The following is a 22,459-nucleotide window of genomic DNA, read 5'->3' as shown; positions in this document are numbered from 1 at the left end:
GCTATTTTTGGCATGTACAATGTAATAATTCATGAATAGGTTGTATTAAGGCTCTTAGAAGTTTGAAAATATATAAAACATTGATTTTGATATCAACACCACTATAAAAATTGAACGCACCCAATGGACATTGTAAATAAGGTATGTATTATTTATCAGATATGGGGAGAGAGAGTGACAGAGGGGGTGGGGTTGTGGGCTATGGGAGGGGGTCTAGGGCGGTGAGTTCAATGAAGAGCAATACTGAGAAAGTTCTAATTAAAAGGAGGATTCGAATAAGAAAAATAAGCATAGAAGAGTGAAATAAATCGGTGTATTACATGGAGGAGAATCTACAAGCATAATATTTTGGTGGGTAGTAAAGAGAAATGGTAGGGCCGGCAGTCTATTTTTGGATTAGCCCGTGCAGACATAAAAGACACATTATTGGCCTCCCTTGAGCCTCCCCTTTGACCTTTAGCATTTAGGTTCTTAAAGTTTTAGAAGGCATGGAAAAGAATAGCCTAAGAAAATTAAGATCACCTTTGAAGAGTTGCTCTACAACACTCAAAGATAGTTCCGGGATTGTGAACAAAGTGCACAGTGTATAGCTAGGGATTTAAAAAACGTTTTCTCTTAAAGAGAGAGAAGGTAAGGTAGACTCTTCACTCCAAAAAGGTGCCTATTAGCTAGAATGGAAGCAAAATGTGCAATGATCAAGCATCAAATAGGAAAAGCTTATTGAGTGTCGGTCTCTTATACACGAAACTCATTATACAAGAAGACGCTACCAAGGAGCTGTCTTGTCTTGTCTTATCAACTCAGCCTCAGCTTTATTCTATGGCTCTTGGCACTGTTGGCAGCGCTCTCAACAGCCTTTACGTTCTTGCAATCTTATCAAATGGTCTCGTCCAAGTATTTGTCACGACTGCGGCTTGCGACTGACATCTCTCAGCCAAACCTGGTTGCTCTTTACTTTCACCTTTCGCTTTTAGAAAAGTAGCAAAATGCGCCCAAGATCTTCCTGCCACCATTGTGCATACGAAAGATTTGCTCTCCGAGTACTGGTTCACTCACATGCATGAAGTGTTCCTCCCCCCATCAATAAAAGAGGGTCCTAGTGGTTGAGGCGGATCGATATGAAACCCAGGTCAAGGGATCAATTCCCCAGCTAGCCTTCCGGCAACATGTTGTTGTGTGTGGTGTGTTATTTCCAAATTAACGTCTCTTCGAAAAAAAAAAAGAAATATTCCTCCCCCGGCTGCTGTAAACTCAGGTTTCTTCTTCAAGGATCGACTCGACTTATCCAAAAGCGCCATCCTGTGGGCTTCTCATGAAACGTAGAGTGTGTCTCCTCCACGAATCGTCTCCTGGAATTTGATCCGTCGATAAGCTCTTCCCCAACCTATGGCCCAAGGCTAGATCTGCTACAGAGAAAAGCGTCTCTTACAGGACTTTTTAGGCTTAGCCGTCCAATCCTGTAGTTGACAATGGCTCCGTTGATCCTACTGAGGAGCTCCGTGCAGGCATGTAATACCTGTGCTGGACTTAACCAGTTTTATTTTTCTTGTGCCACTCGCCCGACACTAGAATGGGCTCGAAACTGACCGTATGCTATCCAGGCTTCCAGCACGTTCTTACGAGTACTTGCAGCCAGGCTTGATCTTATCCATGGAGTTCTTAGCTTCCGTTCCCCTAATAGTAAGCTCGCGTTGTCGCTCCCAAGAAATTGTAGCAGGAGCTTTTTTGGCATGTTCCTGCATTTTTTTTGCCTGTAATTTGGTATACTTTCTTAATGCTTACTGGTGGAGACATCGGAGAATCAAAATTTTGATGCACAAGCAAGGCGTATCTGGACCACCTCCTCAGTTCATGCTCGGAAACAGCTCTGAAAGGGGAAGGATGCGAGAACGAGAGATTCAACAGGACATGCAAGCCGTTACACATGACATCGTTGGACGTGTGATGCCTGAATATGTGCACTGGTCGACACTCTATGGTTCGTTTTATCAAACCCACGTTTTTTAACAACACATGTGATGAGTTCGTCATGTCCTCGACGCTCTTACAGTGAAGCACGGAGTATGACTGTCGTCTCGTAGAGGATTCAATACCCGCAGAGCGGACACCCTTCTATAGATGTAGTGATTGTTCATCCAGCAGCCTAGCGTTTTCTCGATCAATTAAATATTTATCAGACTAGTTCCGGCTAAGTTGCACAAAATTTTGGCGGCATAGACATCATAATCTGCGTTTTCTCCGAAAGTTCGTACTGGTGATTGCGTAGACGTAGGTGCTGCATCCGAGCCCATGGAATCGATGAAGGCATTCATTTTTTTGTCTAGTGTAGATATTCCTTTTGACTTCACGTCGTATTCACCAGGAAAGCAATTTATCTTCTGGTGGGGTGTGGAACCTCGCTTGACACTTTCTGAGCCCGAACACATTCGAGAGTCGTTATCTTCAAAGCACGCTCTATCACTCGGAAGATCTTATCATCAGCAGGAAGGGGTGAAGTATTTTATTGGAAAGGGACTCTTGATGGCGAACGGAGAGGCTTGGGCACATCAGAGGAGAGTAGTCGCCTCCGCATTTCATCTACAGAAGCTGAAGGTAAACCTAAAATTAAATTCAGGAATTGTGGTACTGTAAATCTCAGAATTCATGATTGCCGGAGGCTGACATGCAAGGATGCCTTTGTAGGGAAAAGTAACAAGCATGGTGGAGTGCACCAGCAGGGTCTTGAATGGATGGGATGAGCTTCTGAACAATGGAACGGGATGGTGGGAGATTGAGGTTGGCGAGCATATGAGTCGGCTGGCCATAGATATTCTGGCGCGAACAGAATTTGGGAGCAGCTACGAGGAATCAAAGACGATATTCGCAAAGTTGAGTGAGCTCAAGAAGCTGTCCACCCAGTCCGGCCAGCAAACACACGCTCATAACCTCAGGTAAGAACGAAGAGACAAATCAGAAAACAATTCTTTATTTTTGTTTGTGAAGACTCGATATGACATTGGAATTTGTTAAAAATTTGTTCTACACAATATATGCAAAGCAAATAGAACTGGAAACGATGTTCACAAACCTAAGGAGAAACTCACGTGACATGATCTACTATGCTTCAAAATGTGTGCAAATATGTCCAGCTCCTATTATACAAATCACATTAGATGCCATGAACTCTATACGTACAACTAAAAAACTTACAAAATCATAATCAAGGTAAAATAAACTTTCTCATGATGCTATGAAAAGTTTAGTTTACTTTACATTCTTACCTAGATTTGTGTATAAAAGAAAATATCCATATAAATGTGCAATATGTTATTGTAACATTATTTATGTTTTTTCAAGTGAATCTAGTTGTGTTAACTAGCAATTCCAAAACCACTGGCACTAGTAACCAATTATGAAAGTCTAGGCATATAGATTTGTTATTCATGATATATTTAAGCTCTTTAAAAGCATTTTTAGTAGCTATTAACCTCTGGAATAAAGAACCCTTCTTCATTAAAGTATGTAATAAATGAGCAACATTTGCAAAGAAATGTACATATATATATGATAGGAATAGGAGAGACCCAAGAGCAGAGACCTTAAAAATTGCAATTGATGTGCCAAAAGGATGATAATGGTTATAAATTGCATCATGTGGAAAACACAACTCACAAACAACCCCGCTCCCACCCCTACACAACTAAACTCTATCACTCACCTTGTGCTTTCTGGCTTGCCTGACATCTACTTCTTTTGTTCAAAAGGTCTTTCATGTTTACAAATATCAACTTTAGGGTTAGGAAATACGGTTGATAAGAGAGCATTGTAGTCTTCATCCAATCTACATGGGTTATCTAATTACTATATGATCTCTAAGAGGGAGCTTCTAGGAGTCTTCATAGGATCTGCATGTGCATGATCTTTCCACTCAGCATTGGATCGGGTTCCTCATCTTCTTGGGGTGTCCACTATTCCACCACTCTAGTCTATGAGTGTAGGAGATGAAGGCACATCCTCAACAACTATTGGAGTCCCAATCTTCCTGAAAGAGAGGTCTTTGCTAATGTCTTTTCTTGACTTGTCTTTCTGCATAATGTAGCCCCTTTCTTTGCACCACCCTCTTGACTGTCTACCATCAAAATGATTTAATACAAAATATGTTCAGGAGTAGACCTATAGTGCATAATACAGAAGTATTAATAGTATATGAAGTTTTATGTGCTCTCACCCATTCTTGGAGTAGCATTTTGTTCAACAAAACTCATAGAATGCCTTCTCGTGTCAGTTGAGAAGGCATCTATCATGCATACCATCAATGGGGAAGTGTAGATCATAGAATTGCTCTAAAGATAAAGAAGGAACAACATCAAAAAAATTCTTGTAAGCTATACTGGCAACAAAATTTAATGGTTTGTATTCCACCTACGTTGTTCAAAGGTGGACCCTTTGTGTGCGTTTCACTTTCATCTCCAACAAAATTCTTGCATATCCTTGAAGACCCTACATGATTTAGAGCATTAAAAAAAATAAAAATAAAAATAAAAAACAACATCACAAATTGAGAGTTTGATGCCCTTAGATTGAGAGTATGGCAAATACCTGTGCACTCTGATATCTCCCTTTTTGAGCTATAATACCCAGCATCCTTAGTGTCTTTATAGGGACAACTTGATTGCAACCATCCACTATACTCATGGTTAGAATGGTGCATAGATGCACAAAGCACAGGCAATGGTAGACATGACCACAAGGTAGCAAGAAACACTCTAAACCCCTACACAAAAGGGAAAACGGCACCTACAATAGATAGGATAGTGAGCTATTGTAATGATGTCCCATAAACCAACCAAGTGTGGTGGAGTAAGTGGATGATAAGAATGAAGCATACCTTAAGCAACCCAATCCTTCAAATATGCACAAATAGCTACGATAGTAACCAATTGTAATTGTGTCCCATAACCAATCGAGTGTGGTGGTAGAAGTGGATGAGAAGAATGAAGGATATCCTAACCAACCCAATCCTTCAATGATGCACAAAAAGTCACATGGGATTTTTTCTCATCAAATAAGTTCTCTTTGCCTGCCAAGTCATAAATCAAAAATCACTTGAACACATAATTAAAATAGTGTATTATGTTAGAAAGCACAATAATCAACCCAAGCTTGTGTTTTCAAGTAGTGTATTATGCTATAAAATACACGTCATAGTCATGTACTCATGCTATAAATTAGAAACCATTCAACACACATACTTGAAGTAGTGTATTGAAAGCTTATTCTTTGAAGTAGTGTATTGTGCTATGATGCACCAATAGATTAAAAGTACATGTCTTAGTCATGTACCACGGCCATGCTATGAAAACATATAGTCCTATGAATAAAAAACCATTCATCAAACATATTTGAAGTAGTCTATTGTGTCAGAAAGCATAGTAATCAAAGTAGGTTTATGCTTTGTGGTATTGTAGTCAAACTACGCTTCTGCTTTGAAGTAGTGTATTATGCCATGAAGCAATACCAACAAATTAAGTACATGTCATATTTATATATCCATGCTATAAACACCTGTAGTTTGATAAATTGGAAACCAATACTTGAAGTAGTGTATTGGGTTAGAAAGAACAGTACTCAAAGTAGTCTTATGCTTGCAATAGTGTAGCAATGTATTATGCCATGGCGGCACCAACAGATTACAAGTATATGTGTTATTTATGTAGCCATGCTATAAATACATGCAGTGCTATAAATTGAAAACCATTCAACACACATACTTGAAGTAGCACACTACCTCAAAAAGAACCATAGTAAGGAAAGCTTGTGTTGTGCTCTAAAGCAATCTATTGTGCTAAGAAGCACCAATAGATTACTACATGTCATAGGTATTTTACCCATGCTATAGACTCATGTAGTGCTATTATTAGAAACCATTTAGCACACATACTTGAAGCATTTTATTATGTAAGAAAATAGAGTAATCAATGAAATCTTGTGCTTTGAAGTAGTTCCAATTGTACTATGAAGAACTAATAGATTACTATGTCTACATGTCTTAGGCATTTAATCATGCTATAAACACAATGTGCAGTCTATAAATTAAAAACCCTTCAATAGACATAATTGAAGTGGAGTATTGTATTAGCAAGCATATTAGTCAAATCAATCTTGTTCTTTGAAGTAGTGTATGCTACTAAGCAGCACCAATAGATTACAACCACAAGTCATAGTCATGTGCTCATGCCATTAACACATGCAAGGGAATTATAACTTAAAAACAACTTAACATGCATGCTTGAAGCAATGTGTTGTGTGAGAAAGCATAGTACTCAAAGAAAACATGTGCTTTGAAGAAGTTTATTGTGCTATGGAGCACCAATAGATTATGGGTATGTGTCATAGTCATGTACTCATGCCATAAACACATGTAGTGCTATAAATCAGAATCCATTTAGCACATGTAGTGCTATAAACACATGCTATAATTAACACATGCCATGCTATAAATCAGAATCCATTTAGCACACATACTTGAATCATATGGTATAGGCTTAAAAAACTTTCTTTAAATCAAATATTATTTTGTTATCATGCATTACACCAAAGTAGATGTAATGCTTTACATGACAAAATATACTATAGGATGCTAGTCTATTGGTGCTTTAAAGCATAATGTTTTATACCAATAAGCATAGTTAACTTGAAATCACATTGGTTGCTACATTTGAACCAAAAAAAAGAATCATAAAAGGAAAAAACTTATATTAGTGCTACTTATCACAAAAGAATATGATATATATTTTGAGATTATATCCCATGTGTATTTGAAACCACGTTAGTATACTAGAATGATTTGAAAAATAAAGTTCAATATACTTTGGTAGCATCCACCTTCTTCTAAATTTTACCGTGTCGATGGGAGGTAACGATGAATCCACGTTTGACATCAAGTTTTCAATAGTAGCTGCCCCTAATTTTTGTAGCGATAGATCACTTAATATAGGCCTCTATCTCATGCTCACTTTCAAAATCACAAAGATATTCACTTAATCTTTCCACAAACACTATGCATCAATTGAAGGCTTGACTAGGCTCTTATGACATGTCAAAACATGCCTCTATATCTATGATATGCCTAAACTAATCTAAGGTGGATGCAACCTAAGTTCACACATGATTATGAAGAGCTAACGTAATGAAGTAGGGACTCAATTTCAAATTGGTTTCAAGGTTTAGCCTTGAACTCATAAAGAGACTTGAGATCTTTCATGCATAATTGCATGAAACACCCTTTTTATAAAAGTGGATACATACTTGCACTTCTTGCTCATAAGTGGGATAATGCATCCTTGCCATGTGGAAACATATTCTTGCCTTCAGATATTTACTCATACCTTGCCTTTATCTAATGCAGATCACACTGCAAATCTTAACAGCATGCCCATAATGCAATATGTGGATTTAAAGGTCCAAAAAAATGTATATATGATTAATGGTCTTATTGACGATAGACTCAAATATTTAACTTTACATTTTGGCCTTATCTTGTTTTTTTGCACCTAATGTAGTCAATGGTCATATTCTATGTATCACATAAATTATTGAGCCATTGGACGATTTTATTCATTAGATGTGCACCTTCAATCATATCTAAAGGAGAAAATTGTATTCACAAATATTAATCCAACTATGATTTGTAATGAGTTACCTTGGCAGGCATTGACCTCTACCCATCATAATTAAGTGGTTATGAGTATGCATTTGTTCACTATTTGAGGCCTCCTTTTGAGTAGACCAACAAATCCTAATCCCCATAATTGGAATGATTCCCATGGTTGGCTAGTTTGTGTGGTTGTGCTGATTGCTTGGGTAGGGTTTCTCCAACTTGCTAGCACACATCACACTATTTGTAGGAATTATTTGTACCTTAGATAGAGTAGTCTAGTGGATTTTGGATTGTAAACTTTTTAGGGTCATTATCTCAATGCAATACGTCCCTCCTCCTGTGGCCTAGTACTATGCTTTCTCTTCTAGGAACAATAAATTCTCATGTGGGGCAGCACCCATTGTTGGTGATAGAGTTGTCTAACTATTAAATTAAATGTGTATTTCTAGGCTTAAATTTTTAGTATCTGTGATGTGCAATCAAAAGTTTTCTTGGTTTATGCATCTATAATCTTTGGAATTGAATTCATATTATAACAACATCCATGATACCATCCTACCTTAGAGTGATCTTTTTTTAATTGTTTTTCTATAATAACATCTAGATTAGTCATCCACATAAAATCTAAAAGGAAGTAGTGTCAAACTAATGGACAATAATTTTGATCAAATATCGTTGATCAAAAAACATGATTTTTATATACAAATATGTAACTTCTTTCTGGAATTCAATTTATGATGTGCCTTTGTAAATATATTTCATTTAAAACATAATTTTAAAATGTCCTTCTATTGAATGCATGTGATAGTAACATTTTTCCTAGATGATTATTAGCATGTTACCATTAGGGAAGATTTGGGGTCTCAAAAGGGCCTCGTAAGGAATGGATTAAGTTAATTGGAAGTGAACCTACTATGGTAACCCATGGGCTAAGGGGCCCAAGCAACGAATCAACTAACATGGGTACCTTTATTTTGAAATAAGGCAACCTAGGCCTTTGGATGGACATGGATGTTGAATAGATCAAAGGCCTAGGATGTCTTTGGTGGGATCCAAGCTGCAAAATTTGACTTTAGGGAGGCCTAATTAAGAGGGAGAAGGCACTTTCAATGTGGACCCTTGATCTAAATCTAAGATCAATGGCTAGAAGGGAAGCGCTTGTTTGGAGGGCTAAGATGCAAGTGAATTTTGGATGGTTGAGATCAACATTCCAAGATCAATGGTCCAGATTAAAGCGACTGTTTGGATGGCCTGGATTTAATCGTCTTTTGCACTAACCTCCTCCCTTGATCCCCTTGCCAATCCAAGGCCCAGATTGGAGTGCTTTTTGCACTCATCTCCTCCCTTGGATCTTTATCTTCATCGAGGGATTATATTGACCTGCCTCCTCTTTTCATCACATCCATTGGATCTTGTTCTTGATCAAGGGTTTATATTTTATCCGTCTATCCTTTGATGCTATCCCTTAGATCTACCCCTTGATCTAATGGTTGGGAGTGCTCTAACTCAAATTTGAATGTATCCCTTGGATTGGAGATTAGATCAAGGGCTAGGAGTGAAGATCATGGGTCCAAACTCTGGGTTAGAGGTCTCCCTGCCCTTAAATGCTTTTGTCAACTTCAACATGGCATTGACCCACACCTCAGAGCGCTCTCATTGGTACACCTCAAATTGCTCTCTAATCCCTTGAAATTAGGAAAGGCTAATTGGGGGCCCTTTTGAGAACCCATTTCTCCCCTATTGTACAAGCGAGTTCCCTTTTACATGAGCTAATATATTATCTTGATAACTCAGGAAAAGTCTTTAAAAATTATTGAGAAAATTAGTATCATTGCCATTTAAAATGACCTAGGGTAATTGCTTTTGACATTTTCGCAATAGCCTCAATGTTTACCCTCTCTATCTCATGAATGTTTTTGATATGTAATTTCTCAAACCTAACATAGAACAAAAACTTGGTGAGATTGAGAGATATGATTGTTACCTAGCACCACTAAAATGCCTTACCCAAACGCATGAGGTGGTATCATTTAATGATGTACACATACAAATCATCAACATCTATAGCCATGAAGTTTCCCAACTAATTTGAGAATGCTTCGATAAAGAATTGTGAGAAAGTAGAGGGCACATTTCATAATCTAAAAGCATTAATTTTGAATGGTTGAGAGTAGTCTTAGTGGAGCATTGCTTCATGGAGATATACACCCGTGTCTTGTATACAGGTTATGTCTCATCTATCAACCACTTGGATCCTTGTCTATGTTGCAAGGGCAAGCAAGGCTAACACACTATGTTTTGTGTTGGAGATAGTGATTTGTACAATGGGAGATTTTGAGTGGCACCAAATTGACTGCATTTGTGGAAATGTCGACATTGTGGTGTGAACCTAGGCACCAACTCAATATGTAATATGTTGCTACCCTTGTCCAAAATCTAGGGTATGGTGGGACAACGTTCATATAAAATATGCATGGATTTCCTTTAAAATTTTCAAATATGCAAGGGAAGAATATGAAAATTTCATGTCCCCCCTCCCACAAAATATAAGGTATATACCTTGAAAAATATGCAAGATTTTAAGATTTGTACATATTTTTCATAATATGTGAGGCCCAAGTGGGGGGGGGGGGTTCTTTTGGATGAGGGGGGGTAAAACGAAAAATAAACTAAAATATGAAAACCCATCTCCTTTCAAATTAATGTAACCTTTTCATGTGTTACCCAAATTTCAAGGGTAAAGACTTATTTGAAGCTCTTTATGGCATATTGTTAAATTCATCTGATACTCAAGATTTTGATAGGTTTTCAAATTGAAGGGAGTTGGCACCCCAAAGTTGTGAAGAGAAAGCAATTTGTCTACCCATATGAATTGAGGAAAGACGACCCTATCATTCTAAAATGGTGGAGATTAGAAATGTTTCATGTTGTAGGGATAGACAAGAAGAGATGGATATTGTCATACAAGACCACTCCACCATAGGATCTTTGACATAGTGAAATCCATCCCAACTTATGTGCTTCAAAATTTCATGCTAGCACACTAGCCAGACAAGCAATTCAAGATATGCCTTTTTGATTCTCCAAGGACAAGATTATCTCTATGATTGACTTTTCTAAAAAGTAAGCTTTTCAAGAACAAGATGAAATACAAAGTGCACATAAGTATAACAAGAAGATAACAATTTTGGTGCATATCTCCTAGAACCACCTGCTGGATTTCATCATTGATACAACCTTCCAATAGACTCCAAGAAGTTTAAGAAATTGTAGTTCACATATCATTTTTACATTTTGGATGATAGAGAACATGACAACTTCTTTATTTAGCATGCTCTTCTATATTGCACTAGGATTAGTAAACCAAAGGCGAGCCCTAAGCAAAGGAAACACTAAAACAACATTGGGTGTGATCAAATGGTGCTTCATTGAAAATTAAATTATCTCGTGGATTCTACTTTGTTGCAAAGTTTAAATATCTCATGGGTCTAAACATGTTGTGGAATTTCTTTGGATCTAGCCATGACAAGGGGGAACATGACAAATGTGTTGCCACTATTAAGCAATCTCTATATTGACATCAGTTAACATGGCCTTAAGATAAGTTATAGAATGTGCATGCTATAATAACATGACAAACATCTAACCTTTCCACAAGGTCATAGTTGACATACAATAAACAGAGCCTTAACAATAGCTTAGTCCATAGAGTGTCCCATGTAGTGAAGATGGATGAAGTAGAAAGGAGGAATAGATATGACTATAACACCATTGATGGGACACAAAGTTTGCACAGCATATGGGGATTCTTAGACAACCATATTTGTCTCAAATTACGAAAGATTTCTTGATTTTGCAATGCGTGCATCATGGAGACTTAAGAAGTGTGATGAAATTACAATTGTGAAACAATGGATGCTATGCTAGATCTACACTATAATGATTGTGCCAATGAGAGAAATAGTGGACTACAATTTGGGGAGGAATTTGATGACATCATTGATGCACATAAGAGGGCAATAATTGTGCATGTGTCACTGACTTTGAGGAGAATGAGGAAGATTATCCATAATTTTTGTTGGTGTACCAAACCCAAAAACAAGGTGAAGGGGTCCTTTAGGGATCATTGGGGACCAACCTATGAGAAATGCGAAGTAGTAGCTCGAGATATTTGGTATAAGAAGAAATTCAAGAAAGGCTAGAGATATAGACTCTTAGATAATAATCCATAGGCATTTGTCTACTCTCATCTAGTTAGAGCTATTAACTTTCAAATGGAAGTTGTGTCCCAGTACAGAAGGGTAAAAGAGTCTTCAAAATGGATATAGACACTCATGGGCACATCATGGGGTGTCTTTCAAGCATCAACAACTAAGCTAGCTATTAAATGACCAAAAACCATCAAGTTGGGTGCCATCTAACCAAGGCCATTGGAAGCTACAGAATAGTCATGCAAGCTACCTTATGCTCTTGTGTGAAAATAGTGCCGTCACAATTCAATGTCCTAGGCTATAAGACGGAAGACCAATTCCATCATCATGTGTATATTTCCAAGTGAGTTTCTTTAGGCCTCCAATTTGAAGGGTAGCATAGAATTTCATTTTAAAGGGTCATCCTTCTAGTTAAGATGTATTTGATCATTTTTAAAGGACATTACAATAACTTTTCTCCAAGATGGCACTTCTCCAATATGGTTCATTTCTCTCTTTTCCTTCTAGGAAAAAGGGGAAAACCACCTTTGAAGGGAATTATCACCTTTAAATTTAGGAACTGAGTTTTGTAACTTTAAATAATATTGTATATAGATAAGGACTCTATTCTACAGCCTACAAGTCACATCTTAGAATCAAAATTCCAAAATCCAAACAACGAGAAGTTGGGAAAAATTATAGGCTACAAGGCAATTCATGTGGTGAATATGAAAGTGAGAATTTCCATGATAATAAATCATCATATAGGTATCATGACCGAACTTTAATACATCATATTTAACAAACATCAAGATGAAAATTGAAATGATAGTCTCAAGTCACATGCCAACTATGAGCCGATGACTGAGCAAAACAACCTCGCTCCTGCTACTTCCTTGTTCCCTTCTTATTAGGTGGGGATCCAGAACTTGGCTCCCCTTACTTTTCCTTCTTTTTGGATAAAGATCCATGAGTTGTCCTTGGCTTTGCCTTCTCATTGGATGGGAGGTTCATAAGAAATCTCTCCATGGATTCCCTGGCCGCGGCTTCCACTCTCTCCTCCCTAATAGTTTCATGAGTATGCAGGCACATCTTATCTATCCATGTGTTAGGAAATGGGCATTTATACAATCTAAATGTCGATGTTTCCTTTACAAATATTGCAAAGTAATAGAAGTGCAAAGGGTGCAAATACAAGGGCCATTTGATGTGGCAGTCATCTATGATGTGGCCACTGCATATTGTGCACTCTTTATCCTATCACATCTGTAGAGGATGCTTTTAAATTTTATGTATGCTGCAATGAGGATTGTTGTCTTTGATTCCATCTTTGATTCCATGATTGGAAAATATGTTTTCTTATTGCTTCCTCCCTCAACCTAAGGGTGTGGATATTGTCCTTCAAATGCTCTACTATCTACTCGCTTTTAGCAATGGCTCCATTCAAGTCCACCTACTATTCTTGAACCATTTTGATTCTCTAGATTCTCTAAGTAGGCATCCTACAAGAGGATAGTTCTACCATCCAATTGATCACTATGGGCAGCCTGCCTCTCACCATTATCAATAGCCTTACCAACATCCTACATAGTGGCATTGTATTCAGTTTCAATTTGTAAAACATATCCCTCAAATATGTAGTTGTTTCATCTTGTCTAAAGCTACTATTTGGCTCCTATTTGGCCAATCTAAATCCTCAACATTTTTTTGGCTTTCAAGAATTCATGTAGTCCCCCTAAAACTGCTCTAGTTTCCTCACTATCCTTTTGCAGCTTGTCTATCATGCTGGATTTTGCAATTGTCAATGCATTTTACTTGTATTTTATATCTTGGAAAACTATTTGAGAAGGTCATCCTTTTTCTTCTTTTGATTGTCAAGAGTTGTTGCCATGGACTTGAGCTCCCTCTCTACACTCCCCACCCCGATTTCAATGTCCTTCAACTATTTGTTTAGGCACCCAAGTGCTTCTTTTCATATATTGTCTTCCCTCCAAAGAAAACTTTCCAACCCTTTTGCGTTTTCCTTGGCTACCTTGGTTTGTAGCTATGCCTCAAAGGAATCACTCACAAATATGTAAGTGTAGAATATGGGTCCAATAGAAGGAATTTCAAAAATATTTTTTGCCACATTTTTAACATACAAAAGGGTTACCGTACCATTTAAGGGGGTTTTCAAATATTAAATATAAAAAGGGTGCATCTTATTCATAAAAAAGTCATAAATAAGGGACTTTCCTTGAATGCTCATGATGTAGACGATCTACATATAGTGAATTCGTTGAGAGCTATGCTTGCAATTCCTTGTGTGTGTTGCATCTACCTCAAATTATGCCTTGGTTTTAGCATCATGCCTAAGATTTTGCTTGAGTATCACATTTGAATGTGCTTTGTTGGATATCCTCTATGCCTTCCTCATCTCCTCATCAATTTTGTGTAGTTAATTTGTAAGGCCCATGCTCAGCGAGTGCAACAATGAGTTGATAGGGTGCATCTTTTCGAATGAGTTTTCTTGCATCCACTAATTTCATTTGAGGGGGTGGTCTTCCTGCCACTAAGTACCCAATGATTTTTGCACACCAGTCAGGCACAGCATCAATTTGAAATAATGCGGCATCTAGTAGCTCATCTTCTATCCCTTCTAGCTCTTCTCTTGTCCGCAATCGTGACATGTGATCTACAATTTAATGTTGAGCTCCTTTTCATGATCAATACAAGGAACAAAAGTTGCAGGAAGAACTTAGAATTCTTGTATAGTGCAAGGATTACAAGTAGTAGTAGGAGTATAAGGAGTAAGCACGAGGGGAAACAAGGCTTGCAAGAGGCAAGATGGATATATTGTAGGATCATACATCTCAAATTCTATCCATCACAATGGAGGAAATTGGATTTCTTGTTTAGTTCTAGCATTCAATTACAACCATTGGCCTTGCATGATGGCCACAAACTATTGACATGCATGGCTAATTGGCTTTTAATTGGGACGTGAACACTTATAACAATGATGTTGCATCTCTAGTTCTACCCACCACAATGGAGGAATTCATCTTTTTGCTCAGTTTTAGCATTCTATTACAACCACCAAGATTGCATGATGGCCATGGATGGCATACATGCTTGGCTAATTAGCTTAATGGGGATGTGGACACTTATAATAATTATGATTCATCTCTAATTTAATGATTCTACCACCACATTGGAGGAAAATGACTAAATCGATTAATTGGGATGTGTGTTGCCATTTTAATTATTGCATGACTTCTAACTATTCCCACTACCAAATTACTATCAACTAGTTTTAGTCCAGAACCTTGTTACTTAGGTTATCTTGAACTTATAAGAATTGGTTATAATGGTACATGGGAAAGGGCTTGTCAATTAGCTTAAAATTATGGAGCAGAGAGCACCATCTAGGTGAAATATTAGTGCAGTGAGGCACTCAAATCTCGATGACGGTTAAGTGGGATGAATTCATTTTGCTTCTTTTATACACCAAGATTGCAAACGATTGAATAGCCACTAGGCTCGCATGCAATATAGCCATCTAGCTTGCATGATGGGATGACCTTTTGATCCATGAAGATGTCAAATTTATTATGCTACAGACCTAATATTATTGTAGCCTAGCCCCTAAATTTAAGCCCTTCCAAGCACTTGTTGAGATTTCTTGTATGAAAAGCACACTTTCTATACAAACGTGTTATGAATTTTGGTCTTTGAAATGGCCTTTGGTAAACCTTTCAAAGTATTGATATTTTAGTGTCTATGTTCAATGTGTCTATTTCATTGTTGCCAATTAGGTCACCTAAGTCTTAACTCGAATGAATGTACTATTTGTATTAAGATGGTATGCTCTTAGGTCACATCATCTTCGCACAGAAGATGGTCATTCAGTTGGCACACAAAGGTAGCACTTATTTTAAATCCTGATATTCATATGACTTTTTGGAAATTTAAGATACAATTCTCATTAAACTTTAGGATTGCCCTTAACTCAAAGGCTTTAAAAAATCTTACAGGTTGACATATTTAGTTTTAGTTGGGTGGTTACAACCATCACGGTGGTATTGTGGCTAGTTTCAACCAAGTGATGGTTAATGTGGGTGTGGCTAATTTCAAACATTGTGGTTATGCATTAGGATTTCCCTTAATTGAAAGACTTATGTGTGGGTTGATGTGTCTAGTTTCAGTTGGTTGGTTATAGCCATCATGTGGTATGCATGGCTATGGGCTAAGGCAATGGTCTAGCAAGCATAATGTTTAGCATGATTGTATGTCCTACACCAAGAATCATGTCCATGGATTCAAAGATGCACGAGCAATGCCATGTGCAATAACTAATGTGATGGACACCATAGTTTAAGCCCATGTGGTATGCACTAGTAGTGCCACATGCAAGCGCCAATGTAGCTTAAGTCCATGTGGTAAGCGACCACCACACAATAAATTTGATGATGCTAGCAGTGTTGGTGCAATAAAGGAGGCTATGTAACAAGATGGCGATTGGTAAAAAAATTGTTGTGGTGAGAATTTGGTGACCTCCATTTCATATCTAGAAAAGAAACCAGTAAGCATGGGTGCTAGTCCACTCATCATGGCCTACCCTTTGATTTTATAACCCCCCCACCTGTTCAAATGAAACATGCCCCAATAGTGATTACATGATTGGCTACTCTCGATCGTCCATTGACCCTACTCCCTTACAAAACAAAAGTGTTTTGTTAAGCATGATTCAACTTACATGGATTTGAGAGAAGTGCTCAACTTTCGAGCAATGTGTGAAGTAAGAACTATAGTGGAAAACCTATGCACCATAGTATCAAGCTTGTAATGCAATCACGATAAATACATGTTGTGAATACACAAAAGGTTGTATAAGGGTGACGTACGCATAGGAAGAGTGCCAAAAATAGTTTTATTTTTAAAATGTGACTTTACATGTGTGGAATATATGTGCAATATGTGTAATAATCCTAAATCCAAGAGATATCACTTTACTAAGTGTCGAAAGTCTCTAATGTGATTAATTTCCTACTTTCAAAAGTAGCAAGCTTATGTGCTCGATGTATTAGTGTGGACATTGCAGACAGATTAAAAGTACTGAAACTAGTGGGAATTAATCAGCTAGTTTATACAATGGTTTGCTTGGATTACTGTGGTTTGGTCTCCTCTGTGGCTATGCTATTCTACATTTAGACTATACGAGTGATATATAATTCATGCAACCAAATATTTTATCATTAAAAGTTATGTGTTGGGTTGAAGAGGCTACAATGGATCAAGAACTAGCTCCCAATGATGTGTCTTGATGATTTGCAATATGGAAATTTCAAAAGTCAATCTTGATATGACTTAATATTACATAGAGCACAATTTGCTATTGTTCCTTTATACATCTCTATAGAAGTCCTTAAGGAATTAAAATTTATGACCATTTAAGTGGCCAAACTTTGTCAAGGAGGGGGTTGAAATAAAGATGTGGCTAGCATGATGATGTGGCACTATTTGCTCACATGTTGCTTACAAAAGTGTAGCTATGTGGCACAGTGTGCTTAAGTAGCCCATGATGATGTGGCATGTGGATGTGGCCATAACGATATGGTCAAAGATGTGATCGATAACATGGAAACTTTGTTGACATGGATAACAAATATGTGGTGGTCATGATGACATGGTAACTACCTATGTGTGTTGTGTGGCATTACAATGTGTCTAATCACATGACTGTATGAGGTGGACAATTGTTGAAACCTAGCCCTATCTTGTCTAGCATGTGGCTATGGCTTCTATGTAGCCTAAAGAGAAGAAGATGGAGCTCTAAAGAAGATGGTCCATGATGGCAATTGGGGACAAAGGATATCAAGAATGGCATCGATAGTAGCTAAGGATGAAGGAGATGAAGAACAATAGTAGCATCATTGAACAAGATGAAGAACGCGTTGTCATGTGTTCTGTGGATGTTGTTCTAAGCTCATTCTATTGTCTATGTTTTGTTATTTACTTAACTACTTGACTATCTTCATGGCTTAATCTTTGCATTTTTGGGCTATCATTGAAGTTTTGTATGTTGTGAGTCATCTATTTGTTTTGGGTTTCCATTGCTTAGCTATAATTGGTTGTTGTCATTGAAGTAATGTAGTTGTAGTTGTGTTGTTGTGTTATTTATGTTTTCAGTCTCTTATGTTGCCAATCGTTGTTTTTTAATTCACTCCCATCAAAGTAGATGCTATGTGTTGCACTTAATATTCTTGTTGTGGCCATGTGTCTTGTGTTACAATTGGGCTTATTGCTAGTGTCACTTGTTTTCTTTCTACTTGTAGGTTTGTGCTTTCATCCTTGGCTTGTCGTGGCATTAGTTTTGTTGGCATAGCAATTAGTCACATCTGATTTGTGGTCTGTGTAATTGTAGTCAAGGTCTTTGTCAACATTGCATGTTTGTTGCTACTTGATAATACTTGATGCCTTGCTCAATCCCTTGCTAGTCTTTAATGTTTATGTTTGTCTTAACTATTGAGGCTGACTTAAAGTTTCTTCTATCCTCAAGGTAGGACATGACCAACCTTATGGAGCCAAGGCAAAACTTTGCATAGAGAAAAAATCCATATCTCTGAAAAGATATCTTACAAAAGTAATGTAATGAACCTTTGAAATCAATCTCTCTCAAAGAATCTAAACACTTAAAAGTCCATAATTCAAGCTCTAGGCATCAAAATGTTGCTTTTTCTAAAGAATGTGGAAAGGGAAATGAGCTCTACAAGGTGAGCTAAAGAAAGTGGAAGTTGCATCAAGAAGGAGGGCTTGCTCCATAGATCAAATGATCCCTATTCTTGGGCTTAGAGTCTTAACAAAGTTCATTTCACCTTGACAAGAGCAAGGGATTATTCTTAAATGAAGAAAGGGCTAGCACTTGCACTCTCTCACAATGTATAGAGCATAAGTGGATTTCATACCATAGTAGAGGACCAGGAGGAGAAAATTGAGAACACAAGAAAGGTAGCTATATAGTAATAATGTTGTATTGAGTTGTAAACATGAATATATGCACGAACCCCTTGGGGTATGGTTAGGGTTTGATCCTAAGCCTTGCAATTTAAACACCATCCTTAGGCATGGATACATCAATGTTATATATTATTGCATAATTTACTAACTTAGAAACTTTTAGAATTAGATGTTATCATGTGAATGAAAACTAGTTTTCTATTATCTACGTATTGTTTGGTACGTATATATGTGTCTATTAATTACAATCATGCCATATAGGGAAGGTGAAACTTGTTGGATATTCATTAGACGTTTTCTCTTTTAGAGACGCTAAACTAGATGGTAGTCCATTGGGCTATCCATTCCTTCTTTGGAAGCATAAGAGCAATGGTTGAAATTTTTTCCTTAAGAGAGGCTAGACTAGATGGATCCTTGTTCACCAAAGCTAGTATAAAAGCTTAGAAATCAACAAAGGCCATTATTTCTTATCAAGGCATCCAATTTGAGGTTTTAACAACTTAAGTTCACATAAACAGCAAGGAGTGGAAGCAACCTATGCAACAATACATTTTTCTACATGTACCCAAGAAGATCATATATTATGCATGTTACTAGCTTTGTTGTTCATACAAAGACTCACTATAGGAAATGGAAACCAATGAAGAAGAAAATATACAAAGCTCATGGGACTAGGTTAGGAATCTACTTTTCATCATTATTTCCATCCAAGACCAAATGATCTAGGATGGGTTTGGAATGCGAATAACTACTTTTTCTTTCATCTTGGACTATGGCCTCACTTGGCCCTAGAAACTATGGCCTCACTTGGTCCTGAGAACTAGAATGGGATCCCCCTTTTAAAGGGATTGGAAAGCATAGCATGAGGACATACCTCCTAAACATATGAATAACACCATACATGTCATCTCTCACCTAACCCATGCTAGTTTTTTAAACTTCTTATATATGTAGTACATGGTAGGATGGGAATAGGATAGAAATACACCTTGAAAATGTATTGGACCTCCTTTTCCCATTTCCATGGTGCTTCCTCCTATTTGCTAGGACCTTTAATAGTTAATGAGAGATGATGTCTCATGCATATTTCATTTCATAGGTTTGTTTCATGCATACACAAAGGATTAAGTAACATGCATACACAAAGGATCCACTAGTGAAGACATTCGTGATAAAATCACTCAATAGGCTGTGAATATTTATAACATAGATCTACACAATCATAAACAAGAGGCACACGTGCCTAGAGCACTACCCCCAAGAGACTAAGTACTAAACTGCTATTGTTCCCCTTTCAAAGGGCTTCCAAAATAGTATCTTTCTATGAGCTAGAGGTGTGCCCCTAATGGGGCAATGCTAACAAAAGCGATACTATTAGATCAGTTGCTGCCACGTGGTAGATGTAGTGCTATGTAAGTGCACGTGGTACTCGTCGCATTAAGGTCACCTAAATTTTCTCAAATACTCATCAAGCTGGTATGGCGGTATGCGGAGAAATGCAGTGAAGGATAGTAGTGCTAGATGACTGCTCAAGAATGCATCACAGATTGTGTTTGAAACGGTGATAAAAAGAAGCTATTAAAATCTCGCATATGTTGCATGCAGGATTCGGATACTCAAGGAGGAAGTGGAAACGTCTCTATTAACCATAATCGATGCTCGCCGCGACTCCGCACTCAAGCTAGGAAGCCCCACCTTCTATGGCGACGATTTGCTTGGCCTCCTTCTCTCAGAAATGGACAGTGCTATGAAAGAGAGACACTCGTTTCGTTACACTTGTCAGAAGATCCTGGACGAGTGCAAGACATTTTTCTTTACCGGACATGATACCACGTACTCATTCTTAACATGGACCATCATGCTTCTCGCTTCAAATCCTTCCTGGCAAGAGCGTGCGCGAGAAGAGGTGCAGAAGGTTTTCCAGGGTAACGCACCAGATGGGGACGTGCTTAGTAAACTGAAGGTGGTGAGTGCATCCTCTCTCTCGCAAGAGTAGGCATATTGCTATGGTCTCGTCGGTTTCTCTTCTTATTTCAATTCACTCTAATTTCCACCATCTCATGTGTAGCTGGGCATGATTCTATCTGAGTCGCTCAGACTTTACACTCCGGCACCTCCTCTTCCGAGGCAAGCATTTGCGGACATCAAAATGGGCGATCTGTTCATCCCAAAAGGTTTATCCATATGGGTACCTGTCTTAGCAATTCACCACGACAAGAGCATTTGGGGGCAGGATGCAAACGAATTCAATCCAGAGCGGTTTGCAGAAGGCGGAGCGAAGGCACCCAACCATTCGATGGCCTATTTGCCCTTCTCTTGTGGCCCGAGAAGCTGCATTGGCCAGAATTTCGCAGTCATGGAGGCAAAGGTGGTGCTTGGAATGATACTTTCTCGCTTTAGGTTCCATCTTTCTGCAAATTACAGGCATGCTCCTGTGTTCGAGCTCACGCTGAAGCCCAAACATGGTGTCCCTATCATCATACAAAGTTTAGTGTAAGAAGCAAAGCACAATGATCACACGACAAAAACATACGAATCTACGCTAGGACATGACCTTAAACTAAAACAGCTTGTGATCCACAATCACGAAATTACAAGAAAAATCATCTATCATAACGAGCTCACTTGGTATCACGCACGATCACAAGTGCACCCATGTAGGATGGAGTCACAATAGGTTATATAAACGTTACAGGTGGAGGGACTTTCACACAAGGTGAATTTCTTAGCAATGGCACTAAAGCAGGTTATATGTACACATTACATAGAGGGGCACTTTCAAAGAACCTGAATTAGAAATTTGACGAGATGGATTTCACAACTAGAGAAAATGGAGGGTCTAGGGAAGGGCTAACAAGAATACAATATCTTGTTTGTTCTTTATTGTACTGTAATGATCAACTTTATGGATATTTTCTCTACCACATTGTCAAATCACTCCAATAGATGTGAATCTTATAGATACTACTTATCACTACATAGCATCTCAATGTCTATGTGCATACATGTAAATCTATCTATACGTTCGATTTTTTCAAACCGTGCAGCACTGAAGATCAAAGGGATGCATAGTATATTAGTTGTGATCTCTCTCTCTCTCTCTCTCTCTCTCTCTCTCTCTCTCTCACACACACACACACACACACACACATGCATAGAAACTACATGCATGTATACATCTGCACAGCACAAGAACGTGCAACAGTGTTTCTTACATGTGCATGGCACAACATTGACGGCTTTTCCCTATCACTCCTTAGTTGACCAGTGTACCCTGTGCTCAGATGCAAACAGTGTAAGTGCTTGGGTGGAAGATGCCCTCTCATGTACTCCAGGGTTCCTTAGTGTATGAAACCTACTCACTGTCCTGATGCAAAAGTTAGTTGATAATACTATCATGAGGATTTGTGCTACATGGGGTGCTCGAGGGGTCACTCATAAATATATAAGCATAGCACCTAGGTTCAAAAGAAGGGATTTTAAAATCTTTATTTTGCACATTTTGACATACAAAAGGGTAAAGACCGTATTAGGAAAAGTGGGAAAATCCAATGAAATTCGAACTCTCCAAATTGGTTTTGAAGGAAGAAAATGAGCTCTTTTTTGCTTAATGGGGCTTGCTTCAAACTCT

The 22,459-nt window shown here is 38.0% G+C and overlaps 1 protein-coding gene across 2 annotated transcripts; it reads left to right on the top strand.

The window, feature by feature from the left end:
• The first annotated feature begins 1,577 nt into the window (after positions 1–1,577).
• LOC147905056 (cytokinin hydroxylase-like) lies at positions 1,578–21,702 on the top strand. Of its 2 annotated transcripts, XM_087397506.1 has the most exons (6): positions 1,615–1,680; positions 1,791–1,978; positions 2,363–2,592; positions 2,683–2,930; positions 20,434–20,794; positions 20,897–21,702. In XM_087397506.1, exons 2-6 carry the CDS (start codon positions 1,813–1,815, stop codon positions 21,323–21,325), a joined length of 1,434 nt encoding a protein of 477 aa, XP_087253632.1. In that variant the 5' UTR covers positions 1,615–1,680; positions 1,791–1,812; the 3' UTR covers positions 21,326–21,702. The 2 variants fall into 2 exon arrangements, with proteins under 2 accessions (XP_087253623.1, XP_087253632.1); XM_087397497.1 differs by having other exon boundaries at positions 1,578–1,978.
• Positions 21,703–22,459: the final 757 nt, after the last annotated feature.

Source organism: Dipteris shenzhenensis, chromosome 2, assembly GCF_047967505.1.
Source record: "Dipteris shenzhenensis isolate YYH24624 ecotype China chromosome 2, Dip_SZ_1.0, whole genome shotgun sequence".
In the NCBI taxonomy this organism is placed as follows: Eukaryota; Viridiplantae; Streptophyta; class Polypodiopsida; order Gleicheniales; family Dipteridaceae; genus Dipteris; species Dipteris shenzhenensis.
This window is presented reverse-complemented; position numbering and strand designations above follow the sequence as displayed.